The sequence below is a fragment of the Salmo salar genome, chromosome 11, assembly GCF_965601325.2.
Source record: "Salmo salar chromosome 11, fSalSal1, whole genome shotgun sequence".
Classification (NCBI taxonomy): Eukaryota; Metazoa; Chordata; class Actinopteri; order Salmoniformes; family Salmonidae; genus Salmo; species Salmo salar.
The window spans coordinates 117,109,417-117,133,012 of NC_138301.1; the positions used below are offsets into that span (position 1 = coordinate 117,109,417).

General features: G+C 44.6%; 1 protein-coding gene across 1 annotated transcript in view; it reads left to right on the plus strand.

The window, feature by feature from the left end:
- The first annotated feature begins 2,611 nt into the window (after positions 1-2,611).
- Positions 2,612-23,596, plus strand: part of nbeaa (neurobeachin a) — a 327,572-nt gene continuing 306,587 nt past the window's right edge. Inside the window, 1 exon segment of the mRNA XM_082958305.1 lies at positions 2,612-3,622. Coding sequence (XP_082814431.1) covers positions 3,344-3,622 — 279 coding nt within the window. The 5' untranslated portion in view covers positions 2,612-3,343.

Below are 23,596 nucleotides of genomic sequence, written 5' to 3' on the forward strand. Positions count from 1 at the left end.
CCATAAGCACAAAAATATTATTTCTCTAAATATTTGTTCACACATTTGTTTACATCCCTGTTAGTGAGCATTTCTCCTTTACCTAGATCATCCATCCACCTGACAGGTGTGGCATATCAAGAAGCTGATTAAACAGCATGATCATTACACAGGTGCACCTTGTGCTGGGGACAATATAAGGCCACTCTATAAAGTGCAGTTTTGTCACACAGCACAATGCCACAGATGTCTCATGTTTTGAGGGAGTGTGCAATTGGCATGTTGACTGCAGGAATGTCCACCAGAGCTGTTGCCAGAAAATGTAATATCAATTTATCTACCATAAGCCGCCTCCAACATTGTTTTAGGGAATTTGGCAGTATGTTCAACCGGCCTCACAACCGTTGACCCCGTGTAACCACGACAGCCCAGGACCTCCACATCCGGCTTCTTCACCTGTTGGATTGTCTGAGAACAGCCACTGGGACAGCTCATGAAACTGTGGGTTTGCACAACCGAAGAATTTCTGCACAAACTGTCAGAAACCGTCTCAGGGAACCTCATCTTCATGCTCGTCTTGACCTGATTCCAGTTTAGCATCGTAACCGACTTCAGCCACCATATGCTCACCTTCGATGGCCATTGGCACGCTGGGAGAAGTGTGCTCTTCACTGATGAATCCTGGTTTCAACAGTATCGGGCAGATGGCAGACAGCTTGTATGGCGTTGTGTGGGCAAGTGGTTTGCTGATGTCAACATTGTGAACAGAGTGCCCCATGGTGGCGGTGGGGTTATGGTATGGGCAGGCATAAGCTGTGGACAACAAATACAATTAAAACATTTTTATGGCATTTTGAATGCACAGAGATACCGTGATGAGATCCTGAGGTCCATTGTTGTGCCATTCATCCACCACCATCACCTCATGTTTCAGCTTGATAATACACAGCCCCATGTGACAAGGATCTGTCCACAATTCCTGGAAGCTGAAAATGTCCCAGTTCTTCCATGGCCTGCATACTCACCAGATATGTATCCCATTGAGCATGTTTGGGATGCTCTGGATCGACGTGTACGACAGCGTGTTCCAGTTCCCGCCAATATCCAGAAACTTCACACAGCCATTGAAGAGGAGTGGGACAACATTCCACAGGCCACAATCAACAGCCTGATCAACTCCATGTGAAGGAGATGTGTCACGCTGCATGAGGCAAATGGTGGTCACACCAGATACTGACTGGTTTTCTGATCCACGCCCCTGTATATATTTTTTAAGGTATCTGTGACCAACAGATGCATATCTGTATTCCCAGTCATGTGAAATCCATAGATTAGGGCCTAATGAATGTATTTCAATTGACTGATTTCCTTATATGAACTGTAACTCAGTAAAATCGTAGAAATTGTTGCGTGTTGCGTTTCTATTTTTGTTCAGTGTAGTAGAAAGCAGATTATTCAGTCGACGTTCCTCCTATCGGTCCTAGACTATGGCGACGTCATCTACTGTATATGAACGTAGCTGCCACCTCATTATCGCCGTTACATGCAGTTGATCATAGCACACTGCTCTTTATCACAGCTGATATTTTCAGTACTTATCACTGTATTCTCTACCAGGAAGATGGCTGCTCCTCTTTGACGTTGATTCATTGCTATGTTTTTATTTATAAAGCCCTTTTAGAAAAAGTCCCACTAACATCATAACTAAACTTTATACTTATGAGTTACCACACCCAGTCTCAATGCTGGTTAACTCTGGGAATTCCTCTGGTCTCTACGGAGTTAAATATATCACTGTTTAGTTTTCAAACACCTTATTTGTGGAACAATACGTTCTTAGATGTGATGTTCTGGTGTCTCTCGGTCAGTTCAGAAAGCTGATTAAAGACCTTATAACTGAGGATTGTGTTCTGGTGTCTCTCGGTCAGTTCAGAAAGCTGATTAAAGACCTTATAACTGAGGATTGTGTTCTGGTGTCTCTCGGTCAGTTCAGAAAGCTGATTAAAGACCTTATAACTGAGGATTGTGTTCTGGTGTCTCTCGGTCAGTTCAGAAAGCTGATTAAAGACCTTATAACTGAGGATTGTGTTCTGGTGTCTCTCGGTCAGTTCAGAAAGCTGATTAAAGACCTTATAACTGAGGATTGTGTTCTGGTGTCTCTCGGTCAGTTCAGAAAGCTGATTAAAGACCTTATAACTGAGGATTGTGTTCTGGTGTCTCTCGGTCAGTTCAGAAAGCTGATTAAAGACCTTATAACTGAGGATTGTGTTCTGGTGTCTCTCGGTCAGTTCAGAAAGCTGATTAAAGACCTTATAACTGAGGATTGTGATTGTTTTTTTATGACTATTTCTTTTTTTCTGCTTGAATTTGTTTTTATATTTTGAAATTTGTATTTTCTGTCAATTCTGTAATTCAGAGCGCATCTATAAAATAGACCTTGGTCTCAGTATGACTCCCTGATTAAAATAAAAAATAAAAATATAATTTGCTGTTAACATAGACAGTCATGCTACTGTAATAATGCACCGTGGTGGATCTTAAATGAGCTTCCCTTCTGTTTCACAGTTATTTCAAGTTTTATTTGGCCTGCAGTCAATATTTCCAAGTGTGATTACGACTGTCATAACATTGTCAAGAAAGCTCTCAAACATGTTTAGCTATTTATGACAGCTTTTGTTAATTTAGCCAACATTTTGTTTCCAAGGACGAAACTGTCTTGAGACATAATAATCTAATGTACTATAAATATATGTAAAATAGACCTATAGTAAATCATATTAGCTTTAGTTAGGCCTACCCATCCTGTCCTACATATGCCTACATTTGACATGTTATTACACATGTAATGAGGCATTATAACGGTGTTTGAGACATTTGTCACGTAGGCGTTATAACGAGCTGTGTAAACTGAAAGGTTGCTGATGTGGGCTATGTAGATGCGCTCCAGCGACTCCCGCTGATCTCCCAGTGCGCAGGCGTGTCCGGCGCGCAGTGCCGCAGACAGGGGGCGTCAACATGGCGTACTGACGACGACTGCAGCCTGCCAGAGAGACACGGGAGGCGATACGACCAACAGGGTACCATTCTGCCGAGCGTCAAGATAACTTGTCTTTTATTGATGCGTTCTTTCGCACCATCGGGAGAATAGGGTGCGATTCGAAGAACAGGAGAGGATCATTTACCCTTTCTTTTTAATATTCCTTAATATTCCCCCCTTTTCCCCCGGCCTCTCCGTAGTCTATTTGATGCAGCAGAAGGACTGACTGTTGAGAGCAGGTGTGTGTGTGTGTGTGTGTGTGTGTGAGAGAGAGAGAGACCCCAGCGGCCGCTCCTCTCTCCGTCCTCTCCAGTGTCCAAAGAGGAAATGTCGAGCGAGAAGCCGGTTTCTGCACCTCCACTGTCGGATCCAGACCGAGCCGCTCATCCCCCGGGCCCCGGCCAGCCCCAGGTCGTTACGGGCGCTGGCTCTGCTCCCATCGGGGACAGGATGGTCTCTGGATCCGGCTCCATGGTGCTCCCGGCCGGGGTGATCAACCCCGCCGTGCCGATCAGGAATATCCAAATGAAATTCGCCGTACTGGTCGGCCTCATTCAGGTTGGCGAGGTTAGCAACCGGGACATCGTCGAAACGGTTCTCAACCTGGTAAGTAGAAAGCGCAATTGTAGCCTAGGGTAGCATCGCCGCTATGAACCCAGTCCTATAGCCTAGCATTAGCACATAGCTAGAATCACTGCACTGTGTTGCGCTGCTGTAGCACAGTCCTCTAACCTACCGCTGTTATGTGTAGCAGCAGAAAGCTCCTCTTTTATTTACGACGCTGCTTTTAGCTACTTTCCCCCATCCATCCATCCATCCATCCATCCATCCATGTTGTGGTGGCTAAGGCTTGCAGGATGATGTCATATGTTTGCTCAGTGGAAGGATTAGGGTTTTTTTCTGTCATGCAGTGGAGATAATAAGGGTTATGGGGAACTAGATGATTATAAAAGCTGGAGAGAGAGAGAGAGAGAGAGAGAGAGAGAGCGAGACAGAGGGTAAAAGGGATGTGATTTGTAAAGTCTTGAAGCTAAACCAAGGGATGTAATGACCCTCGCTACGGATCGGAGGGTAACAGTTATTCGGCCATTAAGGCTCTATAGTTTATACATTAAGGCTAGGCTATTCATTTATAGCTGTGGCGACACTCGGAAATATGTGACCGGAATACCTTCGCTCAGTGGTCGAGATTGGTGTGTGTGTGTGTGTGTGTGTGTGTGTGTGTGTGTCCCGTTTTGGACCACAAATAAAAACATGTAGCCATTCACTTGACCCCAACGTGATACATCAGCAGCTAGTGAATTTGTTAGGCTGCAACACACACACACACACACACACACACACACACGCCAAATCGTTACATTGTTTCTGCACCTTGCTCGGCACTCGTTGTGTTGGAACAGTGCTACATATTCCTCGCCAGCAGTGGAAAGAAAAGCGTTAATTGTATATTGTTTCCGGGCCAGAATTCTGTGCAGGCTGCAGCGTCTGCGTTGTTTACCACCGGATGGAACAAAGGCATTGTGCTGTGCATTGTTGTCGCCATATGTAGCCTACAGCTAGCCTATGAGTGTCTCAGAAATAATTAGCCTTTAAGCTATACTTTGTTTTGAATAAGAGATTTGGTGCCTTTTTAATTTTTTTTAAATATATATTCTATATATATAGGCATATGCCAATCCCATAGGCTAGGTTCTCCTGTTTCTTTGTAGTTTAGCTATGTGCTAAACTATCGAAGATGCCTGCCTTTAGCCTAATACCCTATCGTTATGTCTGAACGTCACCTAGAGAGCTTTGGTCTAGTGAGTATAGGAGGGGGAATTTAAACCTGGCTGCGGATTAACAAATGGGGACTTTTGTTATGAAACAGACCTGTTTTTAATGCACATCACAGATGCACTAATGCTTTATAGTCTAGGGATATGGCGTGTGTGTGTGTGTGTGTGTGTGTGTGTGTGTGTGTGTCAAGGGGATGTTTTTCTTCTGCTATGCTAGAATCAAACCCTCTATAGTTTCTATACTAAGGTGCTTAGGCTAGCGTTACACATTGTGATCTGTTTTGGAAGGGGCCTAGGCCTATATATCTCATCACCATGGTTTTATATAGATCAGGTTAAATGTTAAATGCTAAATTCCTATGATAAGGCAAAAAGGCTAAATGCTTATGATAAGTTAAATCATTAGCGTATTTCTATTCGCTAATTGTGGGACAGTTTGGGTGAATAGCCCAAACCCGTTTCTATCCCTGTGTGATGCTGTGATGTTTGTGTAGCAGGGTCCAAATCTTGTAGTTATTATTGACTTGAGGAGGGTTGATGCTTTCGCTGGCTCACCTTGACCTACTCTGCTCCCTCCTCTTCCTCCTCTAATCCCCTCCTTCTCATCCCTCTTTTCTGTCAGATATAGGAGGTGAAGATTTCATCCTCAACCTCAAACCGACGTACTAATAGGTTACGTCTATCGGATGCTGCTGCATCCTGCACAATTCATTTGACCATTTACCATAGCCTGTAAAGGGATAAGGAGATGGTAAGGAGATGATAAGGAGATGATAAGGAGATGATAAGGAGATGGTAAGGAGATGGTAAGGAGATGGTAAGGAGATGATAAGGAGATGATAAGGAGATGGTAAGGAGATGGTAAGGAGATGATAAGGAGATGATAAGGAGATGATAAGGAGATGGTAAGGAGATGGTAAGGAGATGGTAAGGAGATGATAAGGAGATGGTAAGGAGATGGTAAGGAGATGGTAGGGAGATGATAAGGAGATGGTAAGGAGATGGTAAGGAGATGGTAGGGAGATGGTAAGGAGATGGTAAGGAGATGGTAAGGAGATGATAAGGAGATGATAAGGAGATGGTAAGGAGATGGTAGGGAGATGGTAAGGAGATGGTAAGGAGATGGTAAGGAGATGGTAAGGAGATGATAAGGAGATGGTAAGGAGATGATAAGGAGATGGTAAGGAGATGGTAAGGAGATGGTAGGGAGATGATAAGGAGATGGTAAGGAGATGGTAAGGAGATGGTAAGGAGATGGTAGGGAGATGGTAAGGAGATGATAAGGAGATGGTAAGGAGATGATAAGGAGATGGTAAGGAGATGGTAAGGAGATGATAAGGAGATGGTAAGGAGATGATAAGGAGATGGTAAGGAGATGATAAGGCGATGGTAAGGAGAGGAGAAAAGAAAGAGGAGGAAGAGAGATGGTCTGGCCTGCAGGCAGCATGCAAGTGGACAGCGTCATGCATTTAAAAGCAGGTAGTGGAGGAGAGGAGCGGGGGATGAGAGAATGAGGGGTGGGGGAGGAGGAGGATGCTGCAGTGTCAGAGAGGCAGCCAGCCAGAGAGGCAGAGAGGCAGCCAGCCAGAGAGGCAGAGAGGCAGAGCGACAGACAGCCAGCCAGAGAGGCAGAGCGTCAGCCAGAGAGGCAGCCAGCCAGAGAGGCAGAGAGGCAGGCAGAGCGGCAGGGTACTGGATAGATGGATAGATGAAAGATGGATAAATGATAGGTGATAGATGATAGGTGGATAGGGAGAAAAGCAAAACTGGGGCTTAGATCAGTATTAATGTGTAACATGAGAGAGAGAGAGAGAGAGAGAGAGAGAGAGAGAGAGACAGACAGACAGACAGACAGACAGACAGGCAGGCAGGCAGGCAGGCAGGCAGGCAGGCAGGCAGGCAGGCAGGCAGGCAGGCAGGCAGGCAGGCAGGCAGGCAGACAGACAGACAGACAGACAGACAGACAGACAGACAGACAGACAGACAGACAGACAGACAGACAGACAGACAGACAGACAGACAGACAGACAGACCAATCCTCCAGCCTCTCTCCATATCCCCATCATCCATTGTCCTTGGCGGGCAGTAGTGTCTGAATCTGAAATACTATAGCCTTAATTGAAAGAGCTGGTGGTCTGAGAGCCAGGGTCGGGACGGTGGCAGTGGTTTGTTGGCCCAACACAGTCCTCTGTGGCTGGGATAGCTACTCTATTATTCAGCCAGGTCGTTCAGTGGAGAACCGCAGAGAGGGATTCACACACCACACGAGTATTGATGGAAGGATAGATGGGCAGATGGAGGGTTGGAAGGATGGATGAAGGAGACCGCAGCACACCACAACCTTATTAATATGGCCCCAGGATGGATGGAGGGATAGAAACACTGCCTTATAGAATAGGTGTTTGTTTGTTTTTCCTAACATAATAATCAGAATGAGTAAAAGCAAATAGGACACAGGTGATTTGGTTGAATTGTGGCTTTTCCCCCTGTCAACAAATGCTGATAAAGTTACCCTTCATATAGCTCAGTGCATTAGTTTGAATGCTTTAGTTAGCTTATCTTATCCCTGGGCCAGGGTAATGGCTAGGTTGTCACAGTTAGCCTTACCTCAATGCCTTAGTTTGAATGCTTTAGTTAGCTTAGCTTAACTAGTTCCAGGGTTAGGGTGTGGATTTAGGCAGGGAAATGATTGGTGCTGTTCCACCTGTTTCACACTCTAAATTATTCCCATAATCCAGGGGTTCCTAAACTTTTTGGGCCTACGACCACGTTTTGATATCTGAAAATCCTCGCGACCCCAACCATGTAAAAATGTAGTTAAGAGCCAATGTTAACTTTTTTTAATGTGGGTCTATGGCAGTCAATGAAAAAACAGATGCCAGTATTTCTGATTGTCTTCTCAACTCACCATCACATACTTTTAATGTGGGTCTATGACAGTCAATTTCAAATGAGTCTGACATAATGTCTCCGACCTCATAATGTCTCTTACCTCATAATGTCTCTTACCTCATAATGTCTCTTACCTCATAATGTCTCTTACCTCATAATGTCTCTTACCTCATAATGTCGCTTACTTCATAATGTCTCTTACCTCATAATGTCTCCGACCTCATAATGTCTCTTACCTCATAATGTCTCTTACCTCATAATGTCTCTTACCTCATAATGTCTCTTACCTCATAATGTCTCTTACCTCATAATGTCTCTTACCTCACCACCACTAATGAGATGGGTTTGCTCAAAGTCGGGGGGGGGGGGTTTGACAGCGTGCAGCTCATCTCTGCAGTCACATCCAACCTGGATCGATATTTGGTTTTAATGCAGACGAGAGCACTAATGGTGCTTTCACGACAACTGGGAACTCTGAAAGATACGAGGTGAAATCATGACGTCAGTGATCTTCAGGTCAGAAAGTTGGAGCTCTAGAAAGATGGAGCTCTAGAAAGTTGGAGCTCTAGAAAGATGGAGCCCTAGAAAGTTGGAGCTCTAGAAAGATGGAGCTCTAGAAAGATGGAGCTCTAGAAAGATGGAGCTCTAGAAAGTTGGAGCTCTAGAAAGATGGAGCTCTAGAAAGATGGAGCTCTAGAAATATGGAGCTCTAGAAAGTTGGAGCTCTAGAAAGATGGAGCTCTAGAAAGATGGAGCTCTAGAAAGTTGGAGCTCTAGAAAGATGGAGCTCTAGAAAGATGGAGCTCTAGAAAGATGGAGCTCTAGAAAGAGGCCAGAGTTCCTGAGTTGGAATTCTGAGTTGGATGACCGTTGAAAACTATTTTTCCCAGTCGGGGCTTGTTTTGTTCAGAGTTCTCACCTATCTTGAACGCACTGAAGTCTGAGATTTTCCGAGTTCCCAGTTCCGAGTTAATACTCAGAGGAAGACGGCCGGGTATTACCTTCAAGTCAGGAACCAAAACTCCTCCGTAGTGACCCGGGAATGCATTCGGCCACATGACAGTTCGATCAGTTGTTCGATTTCACTTACCGGCATGTCAACTGAGTAAGGATCACAGTTAAACGTATAGGGAAGTAGGTCCCTAAGTGCTCTTCCAAGCGTTGGAGGTGAGCAGTCGTCACTCCTGTGGGACTCTTACTGATGCGGTTTTCTGTTAGAAACATGCACAGCCGAGGGAAGAGGCATGGTTCGCTTTTTAAAAAGAAAATCCTCTGAATCCACTAATTCGATCCCTGATCTGTAGAATGTTTTTTGTATTTCCCCTGCATGCTTGCGTTCAGTTCGTTCAGTTTCCCAGATATGTCTGTTACATCGGCAAGGAGACACATTTTATGTTCATTTCACAGAAAGTTATTAACAAAGTCTGTTTTTTTTAATATCCATTGTGAATGACAACGCTTCCTCTCTCAATGCAGAAATTCTTTCCACGCCGTCGATAACCACCAAGCCTTGGTATGAAATAGAGCATTGTCGTGCTCTGATTGCATATCTCCACATTGTTTTGTGAACAGGCGTGAGCACAATGGATGTGGTTTGATGTAGTTTACAATGGAAGTTACCTGCCGCGGTATATCTCAGAGTAGCAGAGGGAGACACAGTCATAACTAGAGTGTAGAGGCCTGCCCTCCGTCCCACCATAGATGGAGCCCCATCTGTACAACAGCCAACCATTTGATCCCATGGAATCTGTTTTTCATCAATACAGCCACATAGCACACTGAACATCCCATGTGACGTTTCATGCTCGGTAATCGTGAGACAGAACAACATGTCCTCGTGAATAACATCCCCCGACGTGGAGCAACAAAAGTCAACGCATCTCAGCCCTCACAGCTAACCTCCACTTGGAGAGCATAAACAGCCCTCACAGCTAACCTCCACTTGGAGAGCATAAACAGCCCTCACAGCTAACCTCCACTTGGAGAGCATAAACAGCCCTCACAGCTAACCTCCACTTGGAGAGCATAAACAGCCCTCACAGCTAACCTCCACTTGGAGAGCATAAACAGTCCTCACATCTAACCTCCACTTGGAGAGCATCAACAGCCCTCACAGCTAACCTCCACTTGGAGAGCATAAACAGCCCTCACAGCTAACCTCCACTTGGAGAGCATAAACAGCCCTCACAGCTAACCTCCACTTGGAGAGCATAAATAGCCCTCACAGCTAACCTCCACTTGGAGAGCATAAACAGCCCTCACAGCTAACCTCCACTTGGAGAGCATAAACAGCACTCACAGCTATTCTCCGTTAGGAGAGCATAAACTGGGGAGTTTTTCAGTCGTTCAGTCAGAGTTTCCCTGTTGAATGCTAACAATAGCATCAATTCTTCGTTTCACATTGTTATCTGACAAAGGTATTGATGTGAGTTTCTGTGCTTCTGCTTCCCAACACATTGTTTTCACCATATCAACTGCGGTTGGTAATATCAAAGTCTCTGCAATAGTGTGTGGTTTCATAGCGTGGGAATGAATCATTCACCGTGGGAATGAATCAACTGCAGCCTGTTACCCTGATCTAAGGGCATTCTCTGGTTGAATTTGATCTTTTAGATTTAAATCATTTTCATTAACATTTTTAAGGTTAATCACATTACAATGATTTTGAGATACAAAGACGATATTATAATATATATATTTTTGTATATACAGTACCAATCGAAAGTTTGGACAAACCTACTCATTCCAGGGTTTTTCATTATTTTTTTACTATTTTCTAAATTTTAGAATAATAGTGAAGACATCAAAACTATGAAATAACACATATGGAATCATGGAGTAACTAACCAAAAAAGTGTTAAACAATTCAAAATATATTTTATATTTGAGATTCTTCAGATTCTACCCTTTGCCTTGATTAGGGTTACGGTTATGGTTACGGTTAGCCCTAACCGTAGCCCTAACCGTAGCCATAGCCCTAACCATAGCCCTAACCGTAGCCCTAACCGTAGCCCTAACCGTAGCCATAGCCCTAACCGTAGCCCTAACCGTAGCCATAGCCCTAACCGTAGCCATAGCCCTAACCGTAACCCTAACCATAGCCCTAGCCCTAACCGTAGCCCTAACCGTAACCCTAACCGTAGCCATAGCCCTAACCGTAGCCCTAACCGTAACCCTAACCGTAGCCATAGCCCTAACCGTAGCCATAGCCCTAACCGTAGCCCTAACCGTAGCCCTAACCGTAGCCCTAACCGTAGCCCTAGCCCTAACCGTAGCCCTAACCGTAGCCCTAACCGTAGCCCTAACCGTAACCCTAACCGTAGCCCTAACCGTAACCCTAACCCTAACCGTAGCCATAGCCCTAACCGTAGCCCTAACCGTAGCCCTAACCGTAGCCCTAACCGTAACCCTAACCGTAGCCATAGCCCTAACCGTAGCCATAGCCCTAACCGTAGCCCTAACCGTAGCCCTAATCGTAACCCTAACCGTAGCCATAGCCCTAACCGTAACCCTAACCGTAGCCGTAGCCCTAACCGTAGCGGTAACCGTAACCCTAACCGTAGCCCTAACCGTAGCCATAGCCCTAACCGTAGCCATAGCCCTAACCGTAGCCCTAACCGTAGCCCTAACCGTAGCCCTAACCGTAACCCTAACCGTAGCCATAGCCCTAACCGTAGCCCTAACCGTAACCCTAACCGTAGCCCTAACCGTAGCCATAGCCCTAACCGTAGCCCTAACCGTAACCCTAACCGTAGCCATAGCCCTAACCATAGCCCTAACCGTAGCCCTAACCGTAGCCCTAACCGTAGCCATAGCCCTAACCGTAGCCCTAACCGTAGCCATAGCCCTAACCGTAGCCATAGCCCTAACCGTAGCCATAGCCCTAACCGTAGCCCTAACCATAACCCTAACCGTAGCCATAGCCCTAACCGTAGCCCTAACCGTAACCCTAACCGTAGCCATAGCCCTAACCGTAGCCCTAACCATAACCCTAACCGTAGCCATAGCCCTAACCGTAGCCCTAACCGTAACCCTAACCGTAGCCATAGCCCTAACCGTAGCCCTAACCGTAACCCTAACCGTAGCCCTAACCGTAGCCATAGCCCTAACCATAGCCCTAACCGTAGCCCTAACCGTAGCCCTAACCCTCAGAGCAGGGCAGTACTGCTGTCCCTTAAATGTACACAGAGAGCTAACATTAATAATATGCATCTCAATCTCTCATGGCTCAAAAGTGGAGGAGAGATTGACTTCATCACTACTTGTATTTGTAAGAAGTATTGAGATGCTGAATGCACTGAGGTGACTGTTTAAACTACAAATACACAACAACTAGGACACCCATCCATAACCCACAAGACATGTCACCAGAGGTCTCTTCACAGTCCACAAGTCCAGAACAGACTATAGGAGGAGTACAGTACTACATAGAGCCATGACTTCTCCAACTGGACAGATGTATCTCTTCATTCAAAGACTCAGTCATGGACACTTTTACTGACAGTTTTGGCTGCTTTGTGTGAATCATTTTTTCTCTACTGTCTTGCCCTTTGTGCTGTTGTCTGTGCCCGATAATGTTTGTACCAAGTTTTGTGTTGCTACCATGTTGTGCTGGTACCATACTGTGTCATGTGTTGCTGCCTTGCTATGTTGTTGTCTTAGGTCTCTCTTTATGTAGTGTTGTCTCTCTTGTCGTGATGTGTGTTTTGTCCTATATATATATATATATATATATATATTTTTTTTTTACCCCAGCCCCTGTTCCCGTAAATTGTAAATAATAGTTTGTTCTTAACTGACTTGCCTAGTTAAATAAAGGTAAAATAAATAAAAGACATGGAACTCTATTTCACATCACAGTGTCATGTAAGATTTTAAATGGTATAAAACTGATTTAATGTTGCTGGACCCCAGGAAGAGTAGCTGCTGCCTTGACAGGAACTAATGGGGAACCATAATAAACCCCAAGAAGAGTAGCTGCTGCCTTGGCAGGAACTAATGGGGATCCATAATAAACCCCAGGAAGAGTAGCTGCTGCCTTGGCAGGAACTAATGGGGAACCATAATAAACCCCAGGAAGAGTAGCTGCTGCCTTGGCAGGAACTAATGTGGATCCATAATAAACCCCAGGAAGAGTAGCTGCTGCCTTGACAGGAACTAATGGGGATCCATAATAAACCCCAGGAAGAGTAGCTGCTGCCTTGGCAGGAACTAATGAGGATCCATAATAAACCCCAGGAAGAGTAGCTGCTGCCTTGGCAGGAACTAATGGGGATCCATAATAAACCCCAGGACGAGTAGCTGCTGCCTTGACAGGAACTAATGAGGATCCATAATAAACCCCAGGAAGAGTAGCTGCTGCCTTGGCAGGAACTAATGGGGATCCATAATAAACCCCAGGAAGAGTAGTTACTGCCTTGGCAGGAACTAATGGGGATCCATAATAAACCCCAGGAAGAGTAGCTGCTGCCTTGGCAGGAACTAATGGGGATCCATAATAAACCCCAGGAAGAGTAGCTACTGCCTTGACAGGAACTAATGGGGATCCATAATAAACCCCAGGAAGAGTAGCTGCTGCCTTGGCAGGAACTAATGGGGATCCATAAAAAAAACCCAGGAAGAGTAGCTGCTGCCTTGGCAGGAACTAATGAGGATCCATAATAAACCCCAGGAAGAGAAGCTGCTGCCTTGGCAGGAACTAATGGGGATCCATAATAAACCCCAGGAAGAGTAGCTGCTGCCTTGGCAGGAACTAATGGGGATCCATAATAAACCCCAGGAAGAGAAGCTGCTGCCTTGTCAGGAACTAATGGGGATCCATAATAAACCCCAGGAAGAGTAGCTGCTGCCTTGGCAGGAACTAATGGGGATCCATAATAAACCCCAGGAAGAGTAGCTGCTGGCTTGGCAGGAACTAATGGGGATCCATAATAAACCCCAGGAAGAGTAGCTGCTGCCTTGGCAGGAACTAATGGGGATCCATAATAAACCCCAGGAAGAGTAGCTACTGCCTTGGCAGGAACTAATGGGGATCCATAATAAACCCCAGGAAGAGTAGCTGCTGCCTTGGCAGGAACTAATGGGGATCCATAATAAACCCCAGGAAGAGTAGCTGCTGGCTTGGCAGGAACTAATGGGGATCCATAATAAACCCCAGGAAGAGTAGCTGCTGCCTTGGCAGGAACTAATGGGGATCCATAATAAACCCCAGGAAGAGTAGCTACTGCCTTGGCAGGAACTAATGGTGATCCATAATAAACCCCAGGAAGAGTAGCTGCTTCCTTGGCAGGAACTAATGGGGATCCATAATAAACCCCAGGAAGAGTAGCTGCTGCCTTGGCAGGAACTAATGGGGATCCATAATAAACCCCAGGAAGAGTAGCTACTGCCTTGGCAGGAACTAATGGGGATCCATAATAAACCCCAGGAAGAGTAGCTGCTGCCTTGGCAGGAACTAATGGGGATCCATAATAAACGCCAGGAAGAGTAGCTGCTGCCTTGGGAGGAACTAATGGGGATCCATAATAAACCCCAGGAAGAGTAGCTGCTGCCTTGGCAGGAACTAATGGGGATCCTTTATAAATAAAATACAAATACAAAACCCTAAGCGTATCCCTTACCCTAACCCTTAGCAAGCAGTTGCTTATCAACAGATAGAGCGTCTACAGAATCCGGAATATCCAAATAATGTCTGACCAGAATTTCAGCACACACACACACACACACACACACACACACACACACACACACACACACACACACACACATACACAAACAAACTGTAACGGGGCCTTATAGGTAGTACCCTATTGCTGCCATCAGGGTAAGCGTTGTCTTGGTAACCATGCGTTTGGATACTGTTGCTATCGCTCTCTCTCTTTTTCCTCCAATTCAATTCAAAGGGGCTTTATAGGGAAACACATAGAATGTTTCCATTGCCATGGCAAGTGAAAAACAATAAACATGATAGATCCTTAGTGACGTCTGTACCGAGGAACTTGAAGCTTTCCAGCCATGAATGGGGGCGTGCTCAAACCCCCCCTGTTTCCTGTAATCCACATTCAGCTCCTTTGTCTTTCTGACGTTGAAGGATAGGTTGTTGTTCTGGCACCACACTGCCAGGTCTCTGACCTCCTCCCTATAGGCTGTCTCATCGTTGTCGTTTATCAGGCCTACCACCGTCGTGTCGTTGGCAAACTCAATGATGGTGTTGGAATGGTGCGCGTCAATCCAATTGTGGGTGAACAGGAAGGGGACTAAGCACACTCGCTACATTTATAGGCTCGCTACTGTATATAGCCTGTCTTTTTACTGTTGTTTTTATTTCTTTACTTACCTATTGTTCACCTAATACCTTTTTTTGCACTATTGGTTAAAGCCTGTAAGTAAGCATTTCACTGTAAGGTATACACCTCTTGTATTCGGCGTACGTGACAAATACATTTTGATTTGATTTGACGTGCCTTTATGGACCCCGTGTTAAGGGTCAGCATGGCGGATGTGTTGTGTTGTTGAATGCTGTAGTCAGTGAAGACACTTTCCAGCCGGTCAGCTCATGCTCTGAGTACGCGTCCTGGTCATCTGTATGGCCCTGGCACGCTTGTGAATGTAAACCTGTTTAAAGGTCTTACTCTCATCGGTTGTTGGACCCTATAAAATATTTTCAGTTTTTTTTGCGTTAAGTTTCTCAATTTAGTTTTTGCAGGTTTCAGTTTTTACCAGTTTTTTCAGGTTTTTGGAAATCACACTTTTCTGATAGAAAAACAACAAAATAGTATGTTGTAAGTTTACAACACTTCTTTAATCACATCAATAGATGTTGGGCGTAGTTATCCTTTAACTGTGCGTCAGCCAGAGACCGTTGTTTGGTTAGCAGTGTTGCCAGAGACCGTTGTTTGGTTAGCAGTGTTGTCAGAGACCGTTGTTTGGTTAGCAGTGTGGCCAGAGACCGTTGTTTGGTTAGCAGTGTCGTCAGAGACCGTTGTTTGGTTAGCAGTGTTGTCAGAGACCGTTGTTTGGTTAGCAGTGTCGCCAGAGACCGTTGTTTGGTTAGCAGTGTTGTCAGAGACCGTTGTTTGGTTAGCAGTGTTGCCAGAGACCGTTGTTTGGTTAGCAGTGTTGTCAGAGACCGTTGTTTGGTTAGCAGTGTCGTCAGAGACCGTTGTTTGGTTAGCAGTGTTGCCAGAGACCGTTGTTTGGTTAGCAGTGTTGTCAGAGACCGTTGTTTGGTTAGCAGTGTTGTCAGAGACCGTTGTTTGGTTAGCAGTGTTGTCAGAGACCGTTGTTTGGTTAGCAGTGTCACCAGAGACCGTTGTTTGGTTAGCAGTGTTGCCAGAGACCGTTGTTTGGTTAGCAGTGTTGTCAGAGACCGTTGTTTGGTTAGCAGTGTTGTCAGAGACCGTTGTTTGGTTAGCAGTGTTGTCAGAGACCGTTGTTTGGTTAGCAGTGTGGCCAGAGACCGTTGTTTGGTTAGCAGTGTTGTCAGAGACCGTTGTTTGGTTAGCAGTGTCGCCAGAGACCGTTGTTTGGTTAGCAGTGTGGCCAGAGACCGTTGTTTGGTTAGCAGTGTCGCCAGAGACCGTTGTTTGGTTAGCAGTGTTGCCAGAGACCGTTGTTTGGTTAGCAGTGTCGCCAGAGACCGTTGTTTGGTTAGCAGTGTTGCCAGAGACCGTTGTTTGGTTAGCAGTGTCGCCAGAGACCGTTGTTTGGTTAGCAGTGTTGCCAGAGACCGTTGTTTGGTTAGCAGTGTCGTCAGAGACCGTTGTTTGGTTAGCAGTGTTGCCAGAGACCGTTGTTTGGTTAGCAGTGTCGTCAGAGACCGTTGTTTGGTTAGCAGTGTTGTCAGAGACCGTTGTTTGGTTAGCAGTGTTGTCAGAGACCGTTGTTTGGTTAGCAGTGTTGTCAGAGACCGTTGTTTGGTTAGCAGTGTTGCCAGAGACCGTTGTTTGGTTAGCAGTGTTGCTGATCATTTGCGGGTATGAGTGGACCCCAGACCTCACAACCATAGAGGGCAATGGGTTCTATAACTGATTCAAGTATTTTTAGCCAGATCTTAATTGGTATGTCCAATCTCTCTCTCTCTCTCTCCCTCTCTCTCTCTGTGTCTCTCTCTCTCTCTCTTTCTCTGTCTCTCCTTCTCTCTCTCTTTCTGTCTCTCTCTCTCTCTCTCTTTCTCTGTCTCTCCTTCTCTCTCTCTCTCTCTCTCTCTCTCTCTCTCTCTCTCTCTCTCTTTTTCTGTCTCTCCTTCTCTCTCTCTCCTTCTCTCCTTCTCTCCTTCTCTCTCTCTCTCTCTCTCTCTCTCTCTCTGTCTCTCTCTCTGTCTCTCTGTCTATATCTCCATCTCTATCTCTGTGGTCTCATCTGTACCATCCATCCAGAGAGCTGATCATTATGAGGGGATAATAAGACATTATTATCATAATAAGCCTATGCTGACATGGTTTACCGCTGTATCGGTATCGGACAATAATGGGCTCCTCCCATTTGTCATGCATAGGCTATAGTCAAGAGTGGCGCAGTAGTCTAATGCACTGTATCTCAGTGCTAGAGGCGTCACTACAGACACCCTGGTTCGAAATCCAGGCTGGTTCACAACCGGGCCATGATTGGGAGTTCCATAGGGCGGTGCACAATTGGCCCAGCGTCGTCCGGGTTTGGCCCAGTGTAGGCTGTCGTTGTAAATAATAATTTGTTCTTAACTGACTAGTTAAATAAAGGTTCAATATAAAATACAGAAACGGTAGGCAGGCTATCAGCACGTCACCCACCATTTGAGGCAAGAATTGTCTGAAAGCTTTACTTCAAATACTGAGGCATGTCTTACCTTGTTTCAAAGTTGTTTCAACGTAGAGGCCGTAATTTTATAAAGACTTCCTCATATGTCATTTAAACCAGTATTTCTCTCCTGTTCTATTGGTTTTCATATCAACTTTCTTTCGTTGTCCAGAAACCAAAGGAACAATCCTAGTCATATTAGCAACACACCCTAGTGATATCAGCAACACATCCTAGTGATATCAGCAACACACCCTAGTGATATCAGCAACACATCCTAGTGATATCAGCAACACACCCTAGTGATATCAGCAACACACCCTAGTGATATCAGCAACGCACCCTAGTGATATCAGCAATGCACCCTAGTGATATCAGCAACGCACCCTAGTGATATCAGCAACACACCCTAGTGATATCAGCAACACATCCTAGTGATATCAGCACCACACACCCTAGTGATATCAGCAACACATCCTAGTGATATCAGCAACACACCCAAGTGATATCAGCAACACACCCTAGGTGATATCAGCAACACACCCTAGGTGATATCAGCAACACACCCTAGTGATATCAGCAACACACCCAAGTGATATCAGCAACACACCCTAGTGATATCAGCAACACACCCAAGTGATATCAGCAACACATCCTAGTGATATCAGCAACACACCCTAGTGATATCAGCAACACACCCTAGTGATATCAGCAACACACCCTAGGTGATATCAGCAACACACCCAAGTGATATCAGCAACACACCCTAGGTGATATCAGCAACACACCCTAGGTGATATCAGCAACGCATCCTAGTGATATCAGCAACACACCCAAGTGATATCAGCAACACACCCTAGTGATATCAGCAACACACCCTAGTGATATCAGCAACACACCCAAGTGATATCAGCAACACACCCTAGGTGATATCAGCAACGCACCCTAGTGATATCAGCAACACACCCAAGTGATATCAGCAACACACCCTAGTGATATCAGCAACGCACCCTAGTGATATCAGCAACACACCCTAGTGATATCAGCAGCGCACCCTAGTGATATCAGCAACACATCCTAGTGATATCAGCAACACATCCTAGTGATATCAGCAACACACCCTAGTGATATCAGCAACACACCCTAGTGATATCAGCAACACACCCTAGTGATATCAGCAACACATCCTAGTGATATCAGCAACACATCCTAGTGATATCAGCAACACATCCTAGTGATATCAGCAACACACCCTAGTGATATCAGCAACACACCCTAGTGATATCAGCAACACATCCTAGTGATATCAGCAACACACCCTAGTGATATCAGCAACACATCCTAGTGATATCAGCAACACACCCTAGTGATATCAGCAACACACCCTAGTGATATCAGCAACACACCCTAGTGATATCAGCAACACACCCTAGTGATATCAGCAACACACCCTAGTGATATCAGCAACACATCCTAGTGATATCAGCAACACATCCTAGTGATATCAGCAACACACCCTAGTGATATCAGCAACACACCCTAGTGATATCAGCAACACACCCTAGTGATATCAGCAACACACCCTAGTTGTTGCTGTTAGATTCCTCCTCTTTTCTAAGTTTCTAATGGAGATGTTCGCCTCTGTCACAGCTTCTCCCATTCAAGTTTACAACCATGTTTTCCAGCTAATTGCATTTTTTGCAAAATGTTTGAAGTACCTTTTTATTCGCTTCTTAATTAAAGGACATACATGTTCAATAATGGACTATAGTCTTTTGACTGTACGGTGATGGGCCTGCTATTGTTTCATGTGCACATTAAGCTCTTCATGAAAAATATCCTGTCCTTGTAAGCATGCATAGTATCAAAGAGGAAGAGGGCGAAGAGGAGGTTTCACTCACACAGAAATCTGTCCCGAAACAAGCCCAATGCGTTTCCATGTCGCCTGCCTTCCAGCCTCAGGATGACTACCATTGTTAGTATCTCGTCGTTAAATATAGATCTCTGATGTTTTCTTTCTGTTGGTCACGCCATTTTACTGTTTGGAAAAAAATGTAAGCATTGTGTTAATCGGTTAATGAGGGTCAGCTAGTTGGCAGCAAAATTGACCGATATTTTGATCCCTAATTATAACAGCAACATAACTGTATCATAATGCATTATTCATGAGGCTTGAACCTGGACTGCATTTCAATCAAGGAAAATACAAAATGACGACATTAATATAATTTACAGTATTTACATATCTATTAACTCGTGTCTTCCCAGTCTGATCCTGCCGATTATAGACATAGAGGGGTGAGGGTGTTGATAGGAAAATATGTCTATCCAGTCTGATCCTGCCGATCATAGACAGAGAGGGCTGGGGGTGTTGATAGTAAAACCTGTCTATCCAGTCTGATCCTGCCGATCATAGACATAGAGGGCTGAGGGTGTTGATATGAAAACCTGTCTTTCCAGTCTGATCCTGCCTATTTGTCCCTATTTATGTGTAGTGTCTTATTTTAGTTTATATATTTATTTATCTACTACACTGAACAAAAATATAAACACAACATGTAAAGTGTTGGTCCCATGTTTCATGAGCTGAAATAAAAGATCCCAGAAATGTTCCATAAACACGAAAAGCTTATTCTCTCTCTTTGTTTACATCCCTTTTAGTGAGCATTTCTCCTTTTTCAAGATAATCCATCCACCTGACAGGTGTGGCATATCAAGAATCCTTGTGCTGGGGACAATAAATGTCCCCTCCAAAATGTGCCGTTTTGTCACACAACACAATGCCATAGATGTCTCAAGTTTTGAGGGAGCGTGCAATTGGCATGCTGACTGCAGGAATGTCAACCAGAGCTGTTGCCAGAGAATTGAATGTTAATTTCTCTACCATAAGCCACCTCCAACGTTGTTTTAAAGAAATTGGCAGTACGTCCAACCGGCCTCACAACCAGTTCCAGTTCCCGCCAATATCCAGCAACTTGGCACAGCCATTGAAGAGTGGGACAACATTCCACAGGCCACAATCAACAGCCTGATCAACTCTATGTGAAGGAGATGTGTCACGCTGCATGAGACAAATGGTGGTCACACCAGATACACCAGATACAGGTTTTCTGATCCATGCCCCTACCTTTTTTTTGTGACCAAGAGATGCATATCTGTATCCCCAGTTATGTGAAATCCATAGATTAGGGTCTAATGAAATTATTTCAATTTTCTTATTTCCTTATATGAACTGTAATTTATGTCCCTCTTACTGTCCTGAATGCCTCTGCTGATCCTACAGCTATTGTATTCAGTAATCATGAACCAGAGTTATACTGTTAGCGCTGAGGTGGTGTGCGCTAGCAGGAAGTCCACTGTGTGCAGCTCACCCTGCACTAACATAAATAACCCGAGCATGTCTACCTCTGCTAAGCGTCACAGTAAAGCATGAAAAACAAACAAGAATCCAAGAAAAGTGTAAAAAATAGCCTATGTTAACATATCTAGCTTAAGAAACAAGGCTCATGAAATTAATAATTTACTATTAACAGATGACATTCATATTTTTGCAATCTATAAAACTCACTTAGATAATACCTTTGTTGATACAGTGGTAGTAATACAAGGTTATAAAATCTACAGAAAATACAGAAATGCCAATGGTGGAGGTGTTGCTGTTTATATTCAGAAACACATTCCTGTAAAGATTACAGAGGATCTCATGTTAAATACTGTTGAAGTAATATGGCTACAGGTTCATCTGCCTCACCTAAAGCCCATTCTGGTGGGAAGCTGCTATAGACCACCAAGTGTTAACAGTCAGTATCAGGACAACGTGTGAAATGCTTGATAATGTACAGTGCATTTGGAAAGTATTCCGACCACTTGACTTTTTACACATTTGTTACATTACAGCCTTATTCTAAAATGGATTAAATAAATAAAAATCCTCATAAATCTACACACAATACCCCACAAAGGCAAAGGGAAAACAGGTTTTTATAGATTTTTGCAAATGTATTAAAATTTAAAAATAGAAAGACCTAATTTACATAAGTATTCAGACCTTTTGCTATGAGACTCAAAATTGAGCTCAGGTTCATCCTGTTTCCATTGACCATCCTTGAGATGTTTCTACAACTTGATTGGAGTCCACCTGTGGTAAAGTCAATTGATTGGACATGATTTGGAAAGACACACACCTGTCTATATAAGGTCACAAAGTTGGCAGTGCATATCAGAGCAAAACGGACTTGCCTAGTTAAATAAAGGTAAAATAAATAAAAGACATGGAACTCTATTCCACATCAAAGTGTCATGTAATATTTTAAATGGTATAAAACTGATTTAATGTTGCTGGACCCCAGGAAGAGTAGCTGCTGCCTTGGCAGGAACTAATGGGGAACCATAATAAACCCCAGGAAGAGTAGCTGCTGCCTTGGCAGGAACTAATGTGGATCCATAATAAACCCCAGGAAGAGTAGCTGCTGCCTTGGCAGGAACTAATGGGATCCATAATAAACCCCAGGAAGAGTAGCTGCTGCCTTGGCAGGAACTAATGGGGATCCATAATAAACCCCAGGAAGAGTAGCTGCTGCCTTGGCAGGAACTAATGGGGATCCATAATAAACCCCAGGAAGAGAAGCTGCTGTCTTGGCAGGAACTAATGGGGATCCATAATAAACCCCAGGAAGAGTAGCTGCTGCCTTGGCAGGAACTAATGGGGATCCATAATAAACCCCAGGAAGAGTAGCTGCTGCCTTGGCAGGAACTAATGGGGATCCAGAATAAACCCCAGGAAGAGTAGCTGCTGCCTTGGCAGGAACTAATGAGGATCCATAATAAACCCCAGGAAGAGTAGCCGCTGTCTTGGCAGGAACTAATGTGGATCCATAATAAACCCCAGGAAGAGTAGCTGCTGCCTTGGCAGGAACTAATGTGGATCCATAATAAATACAAATACAAACTCAATAAAAACTTCTGCATGTTGCATCTATATTTTTGTTCAGGATAGTAATACAACGTAAGAATCATTTCATTGTCCAGGTGTGGGGAGGAGAGGCGATGGTGATGTAACACCTATTCTCAAGTAGGACTGATTTCTTTCTGCCATCTGCCTTGAACACATTGTTAACATTGATCTGTGCAGCGAGGCTGTCCGACCCTGTGTCTGTTTGGATTAAAGGAGAGGTATAATATGTCGTTACAGCTGCTGTCATAACAACCAAGGGTCCTTGACTCTAGTCATGATATTCAACAGTGTTATTTTTAGTTTGGTGTGTTTATCTTTTATTATTGAAATGCATTCTCTGTAAGAAATGTGCTATACAAATACAGGTTCATTGATACTGATGGGGATTTTTATAGACCAAATAGCTTCACTCGTGTGTGTGTCTGTTTACTGATGGTTTTGTTTATAGACCCAAGGTTTGCCTGTACCGTACGTCTGGTGAGTGAAGTTCTCCACTTTTATGTTATTATTTCTTTCAGTCGTTCTCTCCTTCTTTTTCCCTGTGTTTTTCTCTCTGTCTATAATACCAGACCGAAGAGAAAACAATACGGAATAATAGAATAGAACCGTTAGCCTCTATATATCCCTTTAGGTGGAGATCTGAAGGGAACTGAAAGGCTCTAAAGGGATCTGTAAGGGATCTGTAGGGATCTGAAAGGGATCTGTAGGGCTCTGTAAGGGATCTGTAGGGCTCTAAAGGGATCTGTAGGGATCTGTAGGGCTCTGTAGGGATCTGTAAGGGATCTGTAGGGGATCTGTAGGGCTCTGTAAGGGATCTGTAGGGCTCTGTAGGGATCTGTAGGGCTCTGTAAGGGATCTGTAGGGCTCTGTAGGGCTCTGTAGGGGTCTGTAAGGGATCTGTAGGGCTCTGTAGGGCTCTGTAGGGGTCTGTAAGGGATCTGTAGGGCTCTGTAGGGATCTGTAGGGATCTGTAAGGGATCTGTAGGGCTCTGTATGGATCTGTAGGGATCTGTAGGGATCTGTAGGGCTCTGTAGGGATCTGTAGGGCTCTGTAAGGGATCTGTAGGGGATCTGTAGGGCTCTGTAGGGATCTGTAAGGGATCTGTAGGGCTCTGTAGGGATCTGTAGGGATCTGTAGGGCTCTGTAGGGCTCTTTAGGGATCTGTAGGTCTCTGTAGGGCT